At 34.3% G+C, this 18,109-nt stretch overlaps 1 protein-coding gene across 1 annotated transcript; it reads right to left on the bottom strand.

Annotated features, from left to right (window-relative positions):
* Window positions 1-346: 346 nt before the first annotated feature.
* On the bottom strand, window positions 347-8,873 carry LOC141659483 (inositol transporter 1). The gene is made up of 6 exons (XM_074466376.1): window positions 8,529-8,873; window positions 7,790-7,860; window positions 6,134-6,469; window positions 1,866-1,973; window positions 1,591-1,776; window positions 347-1,214 (listed from the first exon to the last, which is right to left on the bottom strand). The coding sequence occupies exons 1-6, from the start codon at window positions 8,683-8,685 to the stop codon at window positions 570-572; spliced, it is 1,503 nt and encodes a 500-aa protein (XP_074322477.1). The 5' UTR covers window positions 8,686-8,873; the 3' UTR covers window positions 347-569.
* Window positions 8,874-18,109: the final 9,236 nt, after the last annotated feature.

Below are 18,109 nucleotides of genomic sequence, written 5' to 3'. Positions count from 1 at the left end.
TGTTTAACTTTGGGGGTGACACTGTTCCTCACCGTCTTCTGGTGTTATATAACCCAAAAAACTATCGTAGATCTTGTCCTGAACACATCTCCATTGGTAAAGAATAGTTTAGTAACTCTGAAGGATCACTACATTGTTTGCTTCTATATAGAATCATAACGGTTTTTCCAAAATAACCAGTATAGCGTGACATGGATATAAATGTCCTTGTGTTTACGTTCATCAAACAAGGACAATAGCATTCTTAGATGGGTACGAATGCTATTCGTAAAAACGTTTTTTCTATTGTGTGTCCATGGACACACAACCATAAAATACCAAACAAGTATGTCACTCTACACAACACTAACACGCAAACTCTTTATCTCTTTTAAAAAAATCAAGACATAGACCACTGCATAACCCATTAACCCTTTGTTGGTACAACACTACTTTATTATAAACACCAATTTACATGAAAGTAACATTAACGTGCTAAGAATTCAGCTGCAGCGGCTTGTAAACTTTTCACGCTACATTCAAAGTTGCAGCAAAATATAGAACCATGAAAGCTTGTAATACAATTTACACTATCTCCCATGTTCGAGAAGAGGTTCTTTGTTAGAGTTGCTGCTTCGAGCCCTTTCTTTCCAGATATTCTCCACTTCCTCGAAGCTTAACCCCTTTGTTTCTGGGATGTAAACCATTACAAACACAAAGGCAACTACTGCAATAGCAGCAAGTATCAGAAAAGTTGGACCAGTTCCAACAGCATCAGCAATGGACAAAAAGGTTTGTGCCACTATTAAATTTGACACCCAGTTTACAGTAGCCGAAAGTCCTCCGCAGATTCCTCGATAAGACTGGGAGTATATTTCTGAGTTTACAGTCCACGGCACAGGTCCCATTCCAGGTGCAAAAAAAGCAATGTAGAGGGCTAACCCAAAAACTGCAATCCACCCATAGTATCCTTGAGTTGAACCAGATGATCCCATTATAAAAGCCACTGAGATGAGCACGAGGGATACGATTACACCAGATAAACTACTCAGTGCCAACTTCCGACGTCCGTACATGTCAATTAGGTAGATACCTAGTACTGTACCGATAGCATTCATCAGCGCAACTATAAGAGAGAGTAGAAGTGCTAATCGATTGGAATTGAAGCCGGCCATCTGAACAATGGTTGGGCTGTAATACATTACTGTGTTAATCCCTGTGAATTGCTGAAAGGCCTGCAGATTTAAGTTTGTTCAACACTCAGATTAGCCATCCTACGCAACAAAAATAGTACTGACAAACTTATCTGACAAATCTGAAAGTAGTCTATGTTCTTAGGATACATCGACCACTTTGAGGGAATTAATTTCATGATTAAAGCTACTACTATTGTTGACCTCATTTTCAAACAAGACGTATGTAAGGTGCCACGCTTTTGAAACTCGGTGACAGTCACTCAATACAGGGAAATTAATAATAGAAAATAGAAGCTACTTTCATCAAATTTCAGCGTAAACCTTAGAAATAGTGAGGGGAAAAATGAACATGCAATCTTAAACTACACAATAAAGGTTAAAACTATTTGGCATCTGCAGTAAGTCGCATTACTACCTGAAGACCAGCACCGGCTAGAAATGCAAGTCTAACTTCTTTTACTATAATAACATCCCAATAGCTAACAGCATTTTTTCTTAACCGTTCCTCCTCCAATGTAGAAGCAAGTTGGTCAATCTCCTCTTCCAGTCGAAAGGGATCATAAATTTTAGAAAGCACAACAATTGCTTCAGCTTTGCTTTTCTGAATGTTTGCACACATGTCATGTTAGATTTGAGAGTTGTCAACAATAGAAAGAACTTTAGCACGAAAGTAGAGTACTAATACTATACCTTCATGTAAAGCCAGCGTGGGGATTCTGGTAAGAATAACATGAGTACAAACTGCATAACTGCTGGAACAGCAGATACTCCAAGCATCCACCGCCATGTACCAGGAACCTGACCGGCCACAATATAAGAAACAAATAATCAGTTGATGGCTTTATGGGGGGAAATTGTTAAAAAAGGAATATGAACAGATCACTGTTTATGGAGTCTGAAAGAGAGTATAATACTATAATCAGTCAATATCACCTCTTAAACAACATACTAAATATCTGTCCATGAGCAAGAAAATGAATTTTCAGGTTTAAAACAACTTTAAGTCATGAGAGTTATCAAAACAGACTTCTTATCAGGAAAAGTAAATATATTTTCAGCTACAGGGAATTTTACAAAAGGCAATTACTTTTCCGAAAGCATCTCTTACAGGATTGCTGAACGTCTCATCACATCAAACAAGAATTACGATATGAAAATGAAACACCAAAAAAGAAAAATTCAAGACTAAGGCTTTCACGGGTCAACAACTAAACATAGAATCTTCAGCTGTATACAGATTGTAGAACATATTTACTATGAATTTAAGTAGCACCATTAGTTGAATGTAGAGGGCCGAAGCCAAGAACTCGGTCAACAACTAAACATAGAATCTTCAGCTGTATACAGCTTGTAGAACATATTTACTATGAATTTAAGTAGCACCATTAGTTGAATGTACAGGGCCGAAGCCAAGAACTTTGGTAGGATGGGAAAAATTCCTGGCTCTAAATCTATGTACAAAATAAATCTCTAATTATATGAACCGACATGTACAAAAAATTAAAAAACAAAAAGAAAATAAATAATAACAACAAAAGAACATATGTGCAAAAATGTTAAAAATATAACAAAAGGAAAACTATGTGGAATCCATAGGTGTGATAAATTTGGGTGTGATAAATTTGGGTATTAGCAGGAATTGAACCAAGGGCCGATACTACAAAAAGACTTTTATGAATACCTAATATATTGCAGCTAGCTTAAACTTCTAGTAACAGAGGTACATTATACTTGGCCAAAAAAACAGTAGTACATCAACAATGATACCAACTAGAAGTCGAGAGACTGCAGCACTTGTTGGGTTCTTACCGTGTCCTCTTCTCTAGTGATTAGTTGTATACATTATAATTATATAGTACCTTTCCTAGTATGTATCATGTAAGTTACAAGCCAAAGTTTACGAGCCAAAGTATCAATTGAAACATATAAAATTATTCCATGACTTCTTTTAATGTGCAGAAGTGAATTAGAACTATATTATTTGGATGAAGAAGATGTCTAATTTCATCTAATTTCATTTAGTTTCCTCATTTAAAAATATAAGAAAAGTTAGGCCAACATGTATAAATTTTGTGTTTGAAATCAACAAGTATCTCTATGTTGTTAAAACCTGGTTATCCTGAGCTCCATTTGTATTTACTATTTAGTATTAAGAGCGTTACAATTAATGAACTCCTTCCAGAGAGCAAAGTATCATCTTTTGGTTACTGAACTTCTTGACAAAGGATCTGTATATGAGTATACCATTATTTCATCACCCATCATTGGTGAAGAAAACAAATAAGGAAAAGGGAACAAAAGAAACGTGAAGTCTAGTATATAGTTCAACACTAACGAAAGAAATCATTAATTTTTTTACTTAAGAAGCTTAAGGTTTGCACTGCAAGAGAAGTCTATTGTGTTTAAGCATCAATTAACCAATCATAGGCCAACAAGGAAAAATAGCAGACACGAGGATCTACAATATGCCTTAACACAATGAGACTGGGCCAAATTATCAAGAAACTTTTAATTGAGAAACATTACTTTGTCCAAAGCGCATAGGAAAATTTATAAGACTAAAGCATTCACTTTAAGATGTGTATACCACATAATCATGGCGCATTACAAATAGACAGGAAGTGTTACTCCTCGTAGGAACTTAAAGTGCAAGGCCTGATTTAATCTTCATGCTGCAACTTCAAGCTGCACACTAAAAACCTTTAAACCAAGAATATTGTGGAATAAATTATATAATCCACAAAACTATAACATATAAAGATACACATGTACATAACTCTACTGTGAATTGTCTAACCTGAAGTGAGTAATAATTGAGGTGACAGTAAAACAAAAGACAAAGCCTCAAATCTCAACAACATTTTACGTACGAATACAACCTTATAGAAGCATTTTACATATACAGCCTCTGATAATCTAGAGAAGTCCTAATATTTACGACCATGGTTGTCACGGAGCTCTGTCGAGGCGAGTCGATGGACCTCCGGCTAGTCGACTAGTCAACCGAAAAATTATAATTATAATTAAAATATAATATAACATATTTATATATTATATAATTTAGGCTTCTAAATTCCAAGTTTATAACATCTACCAAAATACTGTATTTCGTGTCCTTGTATTTCATATCCAATGATAAGGACTTGTTACAACTTTGTTATTACTTACTAACTTACATTTAAAACTTAGTCTTACAAGTAAACATGTAATGAAATTCTTACAACTTACAAGTAAACACATACATGATACATATATGTATAGTTATAAGTTATATCATATATACATATACTATTATCTATTATATACACATATATAAAGAAGAAGAAATAAGATTTGAAGAAGATTCGAAAAGTGGGAAAATCTCAGAAGCATATCTCTTTGGGCTGGGTTGCGCCGTTTCTCTCATTAGATTAAAAATTAGGGCTGAAGTATCTGTTAAAATGGATTCAAACCGGGTTTTCATCAGATTTCAATCTTTAAAATGAACAAGTCGATGACCCGGAACGACTAGTCAACCCACCTAGTCGCCCAGCCGACCAGTCAGTCGACTAGTCGCCCGAAATATCCAATTTTCTCCGATCGACAAGTTCAGTCGACTTCTCAATCTTGACTGCTCGACGAGACATCGACTAGTCGTGCGCCGTGACAACCATGTTTACGACAGGAAGACAGTTTATATATACATACATTTAATATCTATTACTCCCTCGGTCCTACCCAATTGTTATCGTTTATGAGAGTGTCTGGCACGCAATTTAAGATGAATATAAAGTAGAGTTCTATAATTTTTTTAAAATATTTTCTTTCTGAATAAAAATAGAATGTTCAAACTTTTATTCAGAAAAAGAAAATTTTAAAAAAATGTTATAGAACTATACTTTCTATTCATCTTAAAATGTGTGCCGACTACACTCTTAGAAATGATAACAATTGGGAGGGACGGAGGGAGTAGCTCCTAAAAATGGAATGCATGCAAAATAAGTCTATATAATCTGAAATCTTTATTTTACCTCAACTATTTGTGTCGGGCAAACATTCACACATGGGATGAGTACTCGAAACTTCAGCTTGGACCAAAATCACATAAAAAAACAAAATTGCCTATTCGGACACTTGGACGCATGCCGGGAAGTTACATTTCAGTGCAGATAAAAAGATCATAGTTACAAAAAACGAGATTACATTAATTTCTAAAAGAACATATCTTTTATAGTATTAAGCACTTTCCACCAACAAAAAGGGGGGACAAGATATACAATTAAAAAATAAAAAGATCCACAAATATTCCTACAAAAGGTCAAACAATTTCTTTTAGCCAAGACTGCCTCTGGTTTTTATCTTAGTGCTGAAATCGTCCCCTTGGTACCACTATTAAACTAATAATACATAAAGATACAATCTAAATGTTCAGCCAAGTCATATGCTAACATGTTCACTCAGAGGCCGCTCCCTTGTCAGTTTGTCTACCAAGTTATAAGTTACTTATAGCATATAAGCCCGTAATGACTTATCTCGGAGTGTTTGTCGACCCAACTTATAAGTTGGATTTACAACGTATAAGCTAAGCTGATAAATTGAATGGTAGTAATAACATACTTTTTCTCAACTTATTTTGAATTTTTGTTTTTTTTATTAACTTTAGTTTTAAAAAAATTGTTCTAAACTATATTTCTAATATAATAATAACGAATTAAGATAGTTTTATTTATAATTTATTTATTTTTGTTCAATTAAGTAAAAAAAATTCTGACTTTTATCCAAACACTTATAAACCCTTATTCGTTTTAAGTCATAAGTTACTTATTTTAAGATTTCCCAAACGGGCACTAAACCAAGAGAAGCAGCCTGCAAACAAAAATAGAAACTTCACAGAACGACCTAACTTAACTAAAACAACATGAAAATAATCAGAAAGGTGACAATATTGTGAATATGTGCAGTTGAATGGTAAATCTGACCTCTGTAAAAGCAAGATTTACGAGGTAGGAGAGAAATTGTCCACCAGTTATCATAAGAACGTTAGTGCTGACAAGGCCACCTCTGATTTCAGATGGTGATGCTTCTGCTATATACATTGGTGCTGTCACAGAAGCTGTACCAATACCCAGGCCAACCAAGAATCGTCCAAATATAAGAACATAAGGGTCAGGAGCAGCTGCCATTCCAAGGGATCCTATTATGAATATAACATCAGCAAGAAGTGTGGCTCTTTTACGTCCATAGGTATCATTTATCCACCCGCCAGCTGCAGCTCCGATAATTGCACCAACCAAAGCCATGCTGACAATAGTTTCCTAGAGAAATTAAAAACAAAAAGAACACTTTGAGAACATCGAAAAGTATGATAAATATATTTTAGAATACAATTGGAAGACGGAAGACCCTAAAGATGACAAAGTCAACAATATGGCACAAGATAATATTCAAGAATGTTTCTGTAAATTTTGGAACTATTTCTTCTTCAGCTTAATGGACCGATCTTAGACTGAAGGTTTGAAAAATTAACAATTTATTAACTGCTAAGCATCCACCTCCATGACGAATTACAAGAACAACACAATTCAATGTCAAATCTTCGATGTTAAAACTCAGATTAATCTTTTTATTACAGAGAAAGAACAGTATATTCATTTGTGACAAACCGCCAATGCATACTGCAGATGTACAAATCATACTCAATTTTACATATTGAAAAAATACCTTAATACACAGGTTTTACGTTTAGATTATAATTGGATTTTTATCGTACATAGAATCAACATCAACCATACAAGTATGAGGCAAATGATTGGAGAAAAGATGATTTACACGTTTATTTTCTTTGGTATATAGCAGCCTAGGAAGCACGGACACTTCAAAAAGGGCGCCGTACCCGTGTCGGACACGGCCGACACGGCGACACGCGCCCGACACGGCTGAATACGTGTCCGACACGCCATGTGGCGTGTCGACAGAAAAAGGCAACCGACACGCGAACTGACACGCGACCGACACGGGTTCGCCACGCGACCGGCCGTGCCCACCGTCTCAGCCCATAAAAAAAGCCCAAAATCATCTTTAAGAAGCCCAAAATCTTTTTTTAAAAGCCCAACTTATCTTATATTAATCCTAATTTTGTGTCTCTCTCTTTTATAACCCCCCTCTTCATCTTTCATCTGAACACAGAACCCTATCTTTATACAATCAAATATATACATACATCTATCTATATATATATATAACACGTATAGCTGTTGTTGTTTTATAGATGATCATTTGAATGAAAATGTAGAATAGATCTTCCACTAGTTTATCAATATTATGAATGAATATTATGAAGGAAACTCTATTATTATTATGAATGAAGTAGTTCAATATTTGACATATACAAATCTTATATTTTTTATATTTTTATTACTTTTTTTTGCCGTGTCCCGTATCCAGGACACTTCGATAATTGACGTATCCCCGTGTCCCGTATCCCGTGTCCCGTGTCGCAGTATCGGTGTCGGTGCTTCCTAGATAGCAGCACAGTCACCAAGACATCAAAAAAAAATCACTACAACAGACAGTTCGTCTAATATTATTCAATTTTTGTGTCATTGCATTTGTAATAAATTTGTCGAATTATGTACCTGCAGGAAACTACTCTGATCAACTGCCTCGAACTCATCACGGATATAAAGGATAGCACCCGATATAACTCCTGTGATGAAAAGTTTTACATCAATATACAACAGTTTGAAAGATTAGTAATGTGAATATCAGTAAGACAAACAAAAGACTGATAAAAGCAAAGGAACATATGCAATTAACATGAAGCGTAAGTGAGTTGAACTAAAATGTGGGTCCTGGTCATAGATATACTTATAACAACTAAGCTTCAAAGGGGTAAGAGAAAGAGTAATGCATATGATGAATTCACCAGTATGTATTCAGTATTTTGTATTTATACCTAAAAAGCCTACAACCAAAACATAAACAAAAACCTACTTTCTTTTTGCTAAATTAAATTAAGCAGCATTCCCCTACATAATCTAAAAGATTAAAAACCTATTATGTTGCTTATACATTCGTGACTATGAGGAAAAGGATCAGCAAAAAATGTTGATTTTAGAATAAATCCACTAAAAGATCAAAGCTTAAAGCAAGTGTTAAAAATTATTGTATAAACATAGCCCCGCGGCCCATATGAACGCAAATGAGCATTTAACCAGAGGGTAAGCAGAGGCCTATTTGTAAATGTACATTTCATTTGTTAATCATATCGCTAACTAAAGAGGGAGTCAAATTAAATTTACAGCAATTAACCAGAGAGGGAGAGAGATTAATCAGAGAGGGGGAGGGAGAGAGAGAGAGAAGGGGGGGCAGTACCAGTGTCATAACCGAAAAGAAGACCACCAAAACCAGCAACAAGAGTAAGGCCCAAAACATAAGAATTACTAAAATACGTAATCTTTCTACCACCATCATAACCTGATCCTCCTCCTAAATACTCAGAACTTCCACCTGGTAAACTAATAATCGTCATCTACCCCCCAACTACAAAACCCAATTTAACAATCCAAGAATTTGGGTGTTTTCAAGATTGATTTATAATGGATTCAAATGGGTTTGCTAAATAAAAGGTAAGCTCACCCTGTAAATATATAAATGTTGATTTGTATGTATAATGTACGTGTATATATATGGAATATGGATAACGTTGAACAAGATGGAAAATGGACAAGTACCGCGGGTAGACCCCAACATGGAAAAGTATTTGGATAATAAGTAGTTATACTTGCGGAATTTGCTGGACGTTTCTCGGTTAGAGGGTATATTCGATTCGAGTGATTAATCGATAAATTAAAAATTATTTGGATACTCCATCCCATTGAACTCTATACATTTACTATTTACACGTATTTCGAGGTCTCTATAAAATATAGTTCTGTAATGTTTTTTTCAATTTTTTTTGAATAAAAGTTTAAACATTAAATTTTTATTCAAAAAAAAAAATTAAAAAATATTATGTAATTATGTTTTAAATGAACATTGAAAAGCGTGTCGAAGAGTAACGTGTAGAATTCAATGGGATAGAGGGAGTATATTAAATGTATTGATTAAATTTTATATAATTGTTTTAAATATTTTATAATTGATAACTTTTCTCATAATAATATAGGATCCCGCGTGCATTCGTATTAGCTCACAAATTATATTTTGATACATGTATGTCATGTTATTTTGTAATTATTTTGGTACAATTTTTGGGTTATCAAGCATTACTATTTCAATAATCATTAGAACGAATATTTGTTTGATAAAGAAAAATAGAATAATATTAAATAATATCTACACATTTAACACTCGTTATAAATTAATTATTAAATTTAAAATATTAAATATATTTAAAGTCACACTTCTAAAATAATTAATATATTATTTTTTAAATGTTATGTAAGAAAATTAATTTAGTAAGTAGCTTGTTCCTTCTTACAGGTTACCTTTTATTAATTAAAAAATTAATGAGTCAAGATCATAAATAAAAACTTCAAAATATATTTTTTTAATTATATTTTGTATAGTCCTGATTTTTTACCTAGTCCCGATTTTTGACTGCCTAGATCATTTTAGCTCGATTTTGATTGATTATCGAAAAAACACTTAAATCACCCCGAGATCCCATTCATACTATTTTAGCACCGTTTAGCGCCTAGGTTGCGTGAATGATTGACTAAACCGATTTTTAAAATACTGCTACTATTTTATGCCCCGTTTGTGACCGCCAAACATATATTGGGCTGAGACTCTTCGTCGGTGAAAGACTATTCATCACATGTATAAAAAATGGATAATATGATTTTCTAAGTATAAAATTCATTTTTTGATCGCCAAACACATATTGAAACACATATTGGGTTGAGACTCTTTATCGGTGAAAGACTCTTCATCATATGTATAAAAAAATGGATAATATGGTTTTCTAAGTATAAAATTCTTTTTTTTACGTATATACTTATAATTTTAAGATATGTTCAGCTTGAGTAAAAGTGGGGGTGTAATTGAGCTGAGAGTATTTTAATCGAGTTCGAGCTCGACCGAGTCTTTAATTTAAAGTTCAAACATAAAAAGTTCGGTAGGCTCGAGTTCGGCTCGAAAACTCAAATTAATTTCACTAAATTTTAACAAAAACTCGAAATAAGATCGGTCCGGCTCGAGTTCGATTCGATAATAAATAAAAAATATATTAAAATATTAAATATTTATATTAAAATATATTTATCATGAAAAAAATTAAAAATAATAGAGACTCGATAAGGCTCGCGAACCTTACGAGACGAGTAATTTGAAGCTCGAGCTCGACTCTATTAAAAATTTGAAAAACTCGAGTTCGGCTCGATTATTTCCGAGTCGAACTCGAATTTTTTTCGAGCCGACCTCACGTAGTTCACGAACAGTTTAGCTTATTTACACCGCTAAGTCAGAGTAGTAAATTTTTAAACACTATTATGCTCGCCTATTATTTTAGGCTAGAGTTAAATCACCCAAAACACACATGTACAATATTTGTGGAACCTTGGTAAAGAAGGGGCCTCTTTGTAAACTTTCATTTGACCCAGTTAACCCTGTTATATCCCGCTGCATGTGCATTTATCATAATGGACCTATGTTTTGATCCTGCATGGATTGGTGTTTAAAGCCCAATGAACCCAAAACTAATCCTTAAAGATTTTTGATACAACCATCACAAACACAACGCTTAATTTTTAGAATTGATATAAACGATTAAATTAATTTCTGAAATATAATCATTATATTCGTTATTAAAATATAATGTGCACATATAAGCTCCAAAGTTATTTATATAGTTCATATAAAAGCAATTAGAATATTTGACTCGTTAATTAGAAAGAAAATACGGATTCATATATTCGGTGTAAATCCGAAACTTAAAAAAATCGGGTTATATTCTAGTAGATTGCTTAGTCAACATGTTTCTTTCGAGTTCATTGTTGATTATGCAGAAATGCTTAAAGATCTACGGTAACATTGTCAGCGGCAGGTCGAGATTCAAATATAAGGGGAGTCAGAATTTTTTTTTCCCAACTAATTCGACATATATAAGTAAAACAACGAATAACTATATGTTAGAATAATGTAATATTTACAATATCATCAGCCTATAGAAATGTTCACGAACAAACCGGAGCTGGGCTCGGTTCATTAAGAACTTGAACTCAAGCATAAAAATGTGTTTGTTAAGAAAATGAGTTCGTAGCACCAAAAAAGAAAATGAGTTCGAGCGGATTTTTTGACATATTCGGCTCAAGTTCGGCTCGAAAAAAATTCAAAAATAAGATTTTATATATTGAATTATTACGGATATTTTCGCCTGAAAATTCTCTCTTTTCAACCGGTATAATAAGTGACAATTTTACTAACACAAGTCCAATGATATTTAATATCTTTGTATTTTTCAACCATATTTTGAGCGAAGTCATAAATACCCTTCAAATTTTGAAAATCAACTTTGGTTATTATGTCAACTCATTCTATTCTTACACATATAAATTTAATTTTATGTATCCCTGCATTTCAATATAGTTCGATTTTTGTCTATTGATTTTGGTTTTTTCCTGGTGTTATTCTGTACATTATGAATGTAGCACATGACTATTGCTTGTGTGTAAGTGTCTTTCTTTAGCCTTCGATTATTATTCCTTTCTGAAAATAACTAACTTATTCTCAGAAATAAACATGAAACTAGGGGTGAGCAGAAAACCACACAAACCGCACAAACCGCAAAAACCGCCCACACCGCACCAATCCGCACCGAAAAACGCGGTTTTTAATTTTCGTGGTGCGGTTGCGGTTTGATTTTTTAATAAACCGCGCGGTGCGGTGCGGGTTGTGATTTTAAATTTCTGAAATGTAGTTCAAACCGCACTGCACCGTAATATTTAATATATATATATAATAGTTATATTTCATGATTCCATTTATTAAGTTTGATTACATTTAACATACTAGGAGTGTTTGCTTAGTGATCATCTTGTTTCTACAAGATCAATTGTTGCGTGGTGATCATCCTATTTGTGTTTCTTCAAAAATAATGAGACACATGTTACAGAGCCAACTATTTAAAATAAAACTCATTTAATTGTCGAGCCAAGCTTTTACGTTAAACTTTACAGTGTGGAATTTCTAATTTGTATTATTGAAGAATATTGGAGACTTTGTTATATTATCCGGAAATTTAATTAATTTAAGTTTTGTATTTATTTAAAATTTTCGAACTTGTAATGTATAAACCGCAGTGAACCGCACCACACCGCACCGCATTTTTGTGGTGTGGTTTATGTGGTTTTTGAGGGTACGCGGTGCGGTTGCGGTTTGAAAATTTGATCAAACCGCATGTGCGGTTTGGTTTGCGGTTTGAGGAAAAAACCGCACTGCGCTCACCCCTACATGAAACAATTTACCGTTATACTTGTATGTTCTCATTCTCTTTCTTGAGAAGATGTGATTACAGATCATTGAATAACTTAATATTATGTTTGCTAGGCTTGAATGATTTAATATTATTGATCAACTTGTATTTTGAGGTGTTCATGTCAGTTTATGCTATGTAATAATGAAGTTTAACAAACTGAAATATAATGAAGAACACAAAGTAATTGTATTAAGCTTGAGAGAATTACATAGAGGTTCAGAGTATTTATACACCACAAATTGATCTTATTTTCATAACAAACTGATAAAACTAGACACTAGTCTGTTACAAGAGTGACAGCTGGATTTGCTTTGCTTTCATTCACTGGCATTACCACACTCTTCTCAGGAATAGAGTGACTAATATCAACAACATACCCCCTCAAGTTGGAGTGTTGAAACATATTAGTAACACCCAACTTGGCAGTCAAGTATTGTAACTGAGCGAAAGGTAGGGCCTTAGTGAAGATATCAGCTGGTTGATTAGTAGTAGAGATTGCAGTGGGCTTGATAATACCTAATTGTAACTTTTCACGTACAATATGACAATCATGTTCGATGTGTTTTGTCCGTTCATGAAAGATAGAGTTAGAGGCAATATATAGAGCAGAGTTGTTGTCATAGTAAAGAGTGACTGGGGTGAGGTGATGATTACCAAATGTGCGAAATAGACTAAGAAGCCAAACCAATTCACAACAAGTATCAGCCATTGCTCGATACTCAGCTTCAGCCGATGACTTGGAAACTGTGTGTTATTTTTTGCATTTTCAGGAAATTAGGGAAGTACCAAATTGCACACAAAAACCAGTCAGGGAATCTCTTGTGGTTGGACATCCTCCCCAATCAGAATCACTGTAGGTAGTAAGAATAGGTTGAGCATTGCAGAGTAGAACAACCCTTGACCAGGTGAGCCTTTGAGATACATGAGTACTTTATAAGCAACATAAAGATGATCCAAATGAGGTTTGGCCAAGAACTGAGAAAGAACTTGAATGGAGTGAAAGATATCTGGTCGAGTAATGGTTAAATACAGTAAACGACCAACAATTCGTCTATAAATCCATCTGTGTCAGATAGGAAATCACTAGTATCGGACTACAAGGTGTGATTTTGTTCAATTGGAATTTTAGAAGGTTTACAACTAACCAAGTCAGTATCAGTGAGTATGTCAATAGTGTACTTGTGTTGATGTAGGTAGATACCAGAGGAAGACCTGCAAACCTCAACACCAAGGAAGAACTTCAGAGGACCTAGATCCTTGAATTTAAAGTAAGAACTCAAGTAATCAGTACCTTTCTGAATAAGGGACTTGTTAGTGCCAGTAATCAAAATATCATCAACATAAACCAGAATGGACAAAAATTGAGAACCACTATGTTTCGTGAACAAGCTATTGTCAGAATGAGACTGAATAAATCTATCATCCTTAAGAGGAGTGGCAAATTTAGTGAACCAACATCGTGGTGCTTACTTAAGCCCATTTAAATATTTCTTAAGTTTGCATACCCAATTCTCAGGATCAGTAAGACCATTTAGTACGGGAATAGAAGATAGCTGAAAATATCCAGGAGGCAATTTCATATATACTGTTTCATTCAAATCACCATGTAAGAATGCATTTGTGATATCAAGTTGAGAGATATGCCAATTTTGACAAGCCTCAACTTCAATCATCCATCTCACTGTAGTCATTTTTGCTACAGGAGAAAACGTTTCAAAGTAGTCAAGTCCATAGGTCTGAGTAAATCCCTTTGCTACAAGTCTGGTTTTGTATCTTTCAAGAGAGCCATTGGGGTGATACTTTACCTTGAATAACCACTTTCAATCCACTATATGTTGATTAGTGGACTTAGGTACAAGTTCCCAGGTATTATTACTTTTAAGTGCTGTTGTGCATATGTTGTGTACTTGATGATTTCATAAACAAAACATCTAAGTAGATTTTACTTAGTGAAATTATGTAGCACTCGACAGATAAGAATTATAGTCCCGACGGATAACTCATTATAGTCCCGACGGATGATTAACTTATTATCCATCGAGTGAGTAGCTTATGTAATAATAAGTTTGTAGCACAGTTATGTATGAACCTTTGTATAGAATCTGTAGTAGCATATAAGTCATGTTGACTTTAACTAGATATGCAGAATAGGTTGATTAATTGTACATAAATGATGTCTTGTAATTCTGCATGAGTGAAATAGAGTCAAGTGCCAAAATAGCTACCGACGGATGATTAACAAAGCCATCGACGGATGATCAAATGACTATCAATGGATGTTTAATATAGCAGTCGACAGATGATCAATTAAACCATCAATGGATGTTCTGAAAGTCGACGGATGATCATATGAAGAATTCAAACAGCAGTTGAACAGTGAAAGCTGACACACAACCGTCGAGATGTATACATACACACTGTGGAAGCCCATTAACTGGGTAATAGAGGACGAAAAGCAGCAAAGCTTAAGACTGATAGTTTTTATATTTGTTCAGTCTTTTTGACTTTGTAATCTTGTTATTATATAAACCAAGAGAGTAGCAAATAGAAAAATAACTGAGATAGCTGAGAAACAAAAAAACAGAGAAATCTTTGTAAGCAGAATCATTAGCATTTCCTGTATTCTCAGTAGTTCAATTTGTAAGCAGCTGTGAGCATTCCTGCACACAGAGTCCTCTCGATATATTATATATATCTCTGGTGGAATTATTTAAATCCACCAGAAAGTTTTTAAAGACTCTTGTTTTTAATTACTTATGTTTTGATTCAATTAAGTTTACATTCCGCATTGTGCTAATCAAACAAATATATCTATAATCGAGTTGAACATTTTTATTTCGAGAAAAAGGTTCAAGAATTCCATTCAACCCCCCTTCTGTAATTCTTGCTATATTGTTAAGGGACTAACAATTGGTATAAGAGCAAGCTCTTAATCTACAAAGAGTTTAAAGATCAAAACAATTCAGCAAGATGAACAAGAAAGATGTTGGAGTCAAGATTCCTTTTCTTGATAAAGATAATTACCATCATTGGAAGGTAAAGATGCATCTTTATATGCTTTCTCAAGATGAGGCCTATGTGGACTGCATAGAAAGAGGCCCTCATGTTCCAATGAGAGCTGCAACAGGAAACGAGCCATCTGTTCTAAAGCCAAGGCATGAATGGTCTGATCCTGATATTGAACAAGTCAGGAAAGATAAAAAGGCCATGAACATTTTGTTCAATGGTGTTGATGCAGACATGTTTGATAACATCATCAACTGCAAAACTGCCAAGGAAGTTTGGGATAATATACAGATAATTTGTGATGGCACTGAGCAAGTAAGAGAAAATAAAATGCAGCTCCTGATTCAGCAATATGAGCATTTTCACAATGAAGAAAGTGAGTCACTCACTGACATTTTTAGTAGATTCCAAAAACTACTAAATGCTCTTAAGTTGCATGGAAGAGTCTATCAGACTAAAGACTCCAATCTGAAATTTCTCAGATCTCTTCCAAAGGAATGGAAACCAATGATAGTCTCATTAAGAAACTCACAAGATTATAAGGAGTTTACTTTGGAGAGAATGTATAGCATTCTGAAGACCTATGAGCTTGAGATAGAGCAGGATGAAAGAATGGAGAGAGGAAAGAAGAAAGGAGGATCCATTGCACTAGTTGCTGATCTGGAAAAGGAGAAGGAAATAAAGATGGAAGCTGTAGAATCAACTTCAAAGGTCTGTGAGAATAAGGGTAAGGGGCTAGCTGCAGAAAGTGAAGAATCATTGAGCCAAGATGACATGGAGGACATTGATGAGCACCTAGCATTTCTGTAATAACCCTAATTTTTGGAATTTTTGAAACCCTTATGAATAGTGCTTTTGCTGATTATGCTGAATAAGAAAACTTTTCATACCACACTATGTAGGGGTTCTTTTATTGTTATTCTGAGATCGTATTAGTACTCTTTATGATAAATAAGTGTATGTAAAGATCGTCAGAATCCAAATCCGAACACTTTGATTTTTCCCGAAAATCCACCAGATATCGAAAGAATTGAGTATAAGGTAACAGGATAAAAAGGATTTAAATTCAAGGATTTTAAGAGAGGATCATAAAAGGAATATAATGTATTGAGAAAGGTTAAGGGAACCCAAGTAATAAGATCCCGGGTATGATCCCTCAAATGATAAACGAAAACGAAAGTTAAGCGAACCGTATAACAGATCAGCGGTCATTAGCCAAGTAATTAGAAGCTAATCAAAGAGGTTAGTGGGATGATGTCATCAAACCAATAAGAAGAGGACAAATGTGGGAGGGTGACATCACATGATGACATAAGCATGACCAAAGCAAAGTGTGTTGTTGGTTGATTTAGAACCACACAAAAGTTACCATGGTTAAAAGTAATAAAACAAATCAAAAGCAACCAACCAAGCCAAAACAATTCATTTTCACCAAAACACAAAGTTGACTTCTCTTTTCTTCATCAAAGCTCTCGGCCTCTCTTGGTTTTTCAAGAAGAAAAATTCAAAATCCTAGTTCCAAGCTTTGTTAATTAGCAAGGTAATTATCTAAGACTCCTTATACATAGATATAGCATAAGTTTGAGCTTCTAATTCACTCTCAATCTCTTCCTAAAAATCATGGAAGAAGAGGGTGAATAGTATTTTTCAAGAACTAAAATTTTTGTTCTTGAGTTTTTGTTTAGATTAAGCTTGGATAAGGACTTTTAAGGGTGATTCCAAGCTAATTACTTGATTCTCCACTCTCCAAGGAAGGTATAACCCCTCCAAACCCTAAATTTACTTGAGTATTAGGTTTAGCTTTGTTGTTATAGTTCATGAGAGGCTTGATTGTTGTGTATGTAGAGGTTAGTTGGTTTTGTGATGTTTTTGGAGTTGTAATACTTGGATTGTTGATTAATGAACTTAAGTATAGTTTAAATTTATGTTTGAGAATAGTATAAATTGATAATATTGAGTTGTTGGGGCTGTTATGGTGAAATATGGATGGATTTTGATTGGGATGTTGATTGTGGGTTGATTTGGAGTGGTATAAATTTGGGTAATCGCGTAAACATAGCCATCGTAATGTCCGATTTACTTTAGACTGTTTTTGTTCTTAACATTAGGACCCATGAACTCACTGCTAGGTTTTGACCATTGCCATTATTAGATAGTTCATGTTACGAGCTTCATTTTGATATATAGTTCGTTTGATTCCGATGTACGGTTTAGGAGAAACGACCATTTTAAGTAACGGCGTTTCGCGACAGAACCATTACCCCTCACCTTACTTTGAAACCTTGGTTAAGGACTTTAAATGATTAATTGGGGTATGAAACAATTATGTTAAGTGGATTAGGCAGTTGGTAAGGTACTCGAGAAAGAATCGCCTTAAAACTCTTAATGGTTAATTTATTAAAAATGGTGGAGCCGAGGGTACTCGAGCGACTTAAGTGAATCGTTAAGCGCGAAAGCGAACGTTAGGGCT

Source organism: Apium graveolens, chromosome 1, assembly GCF_009905375.1.
Source record: "Apium graveolens cultivar Ventura chromosome 1, ASM990537v1, whole genome shotgun sequence".
Lineage (NCBI taxonomy): Eukaryota > Viridiplantae > Streptophyta > Magnoliopsida > Apiales > Apiaceae > Apium > Apium graveolens.
Note: the sequence above shows the minus strand (reverse complement) of the source record. Positions and strands in the feature narration are given on the sequence as shown.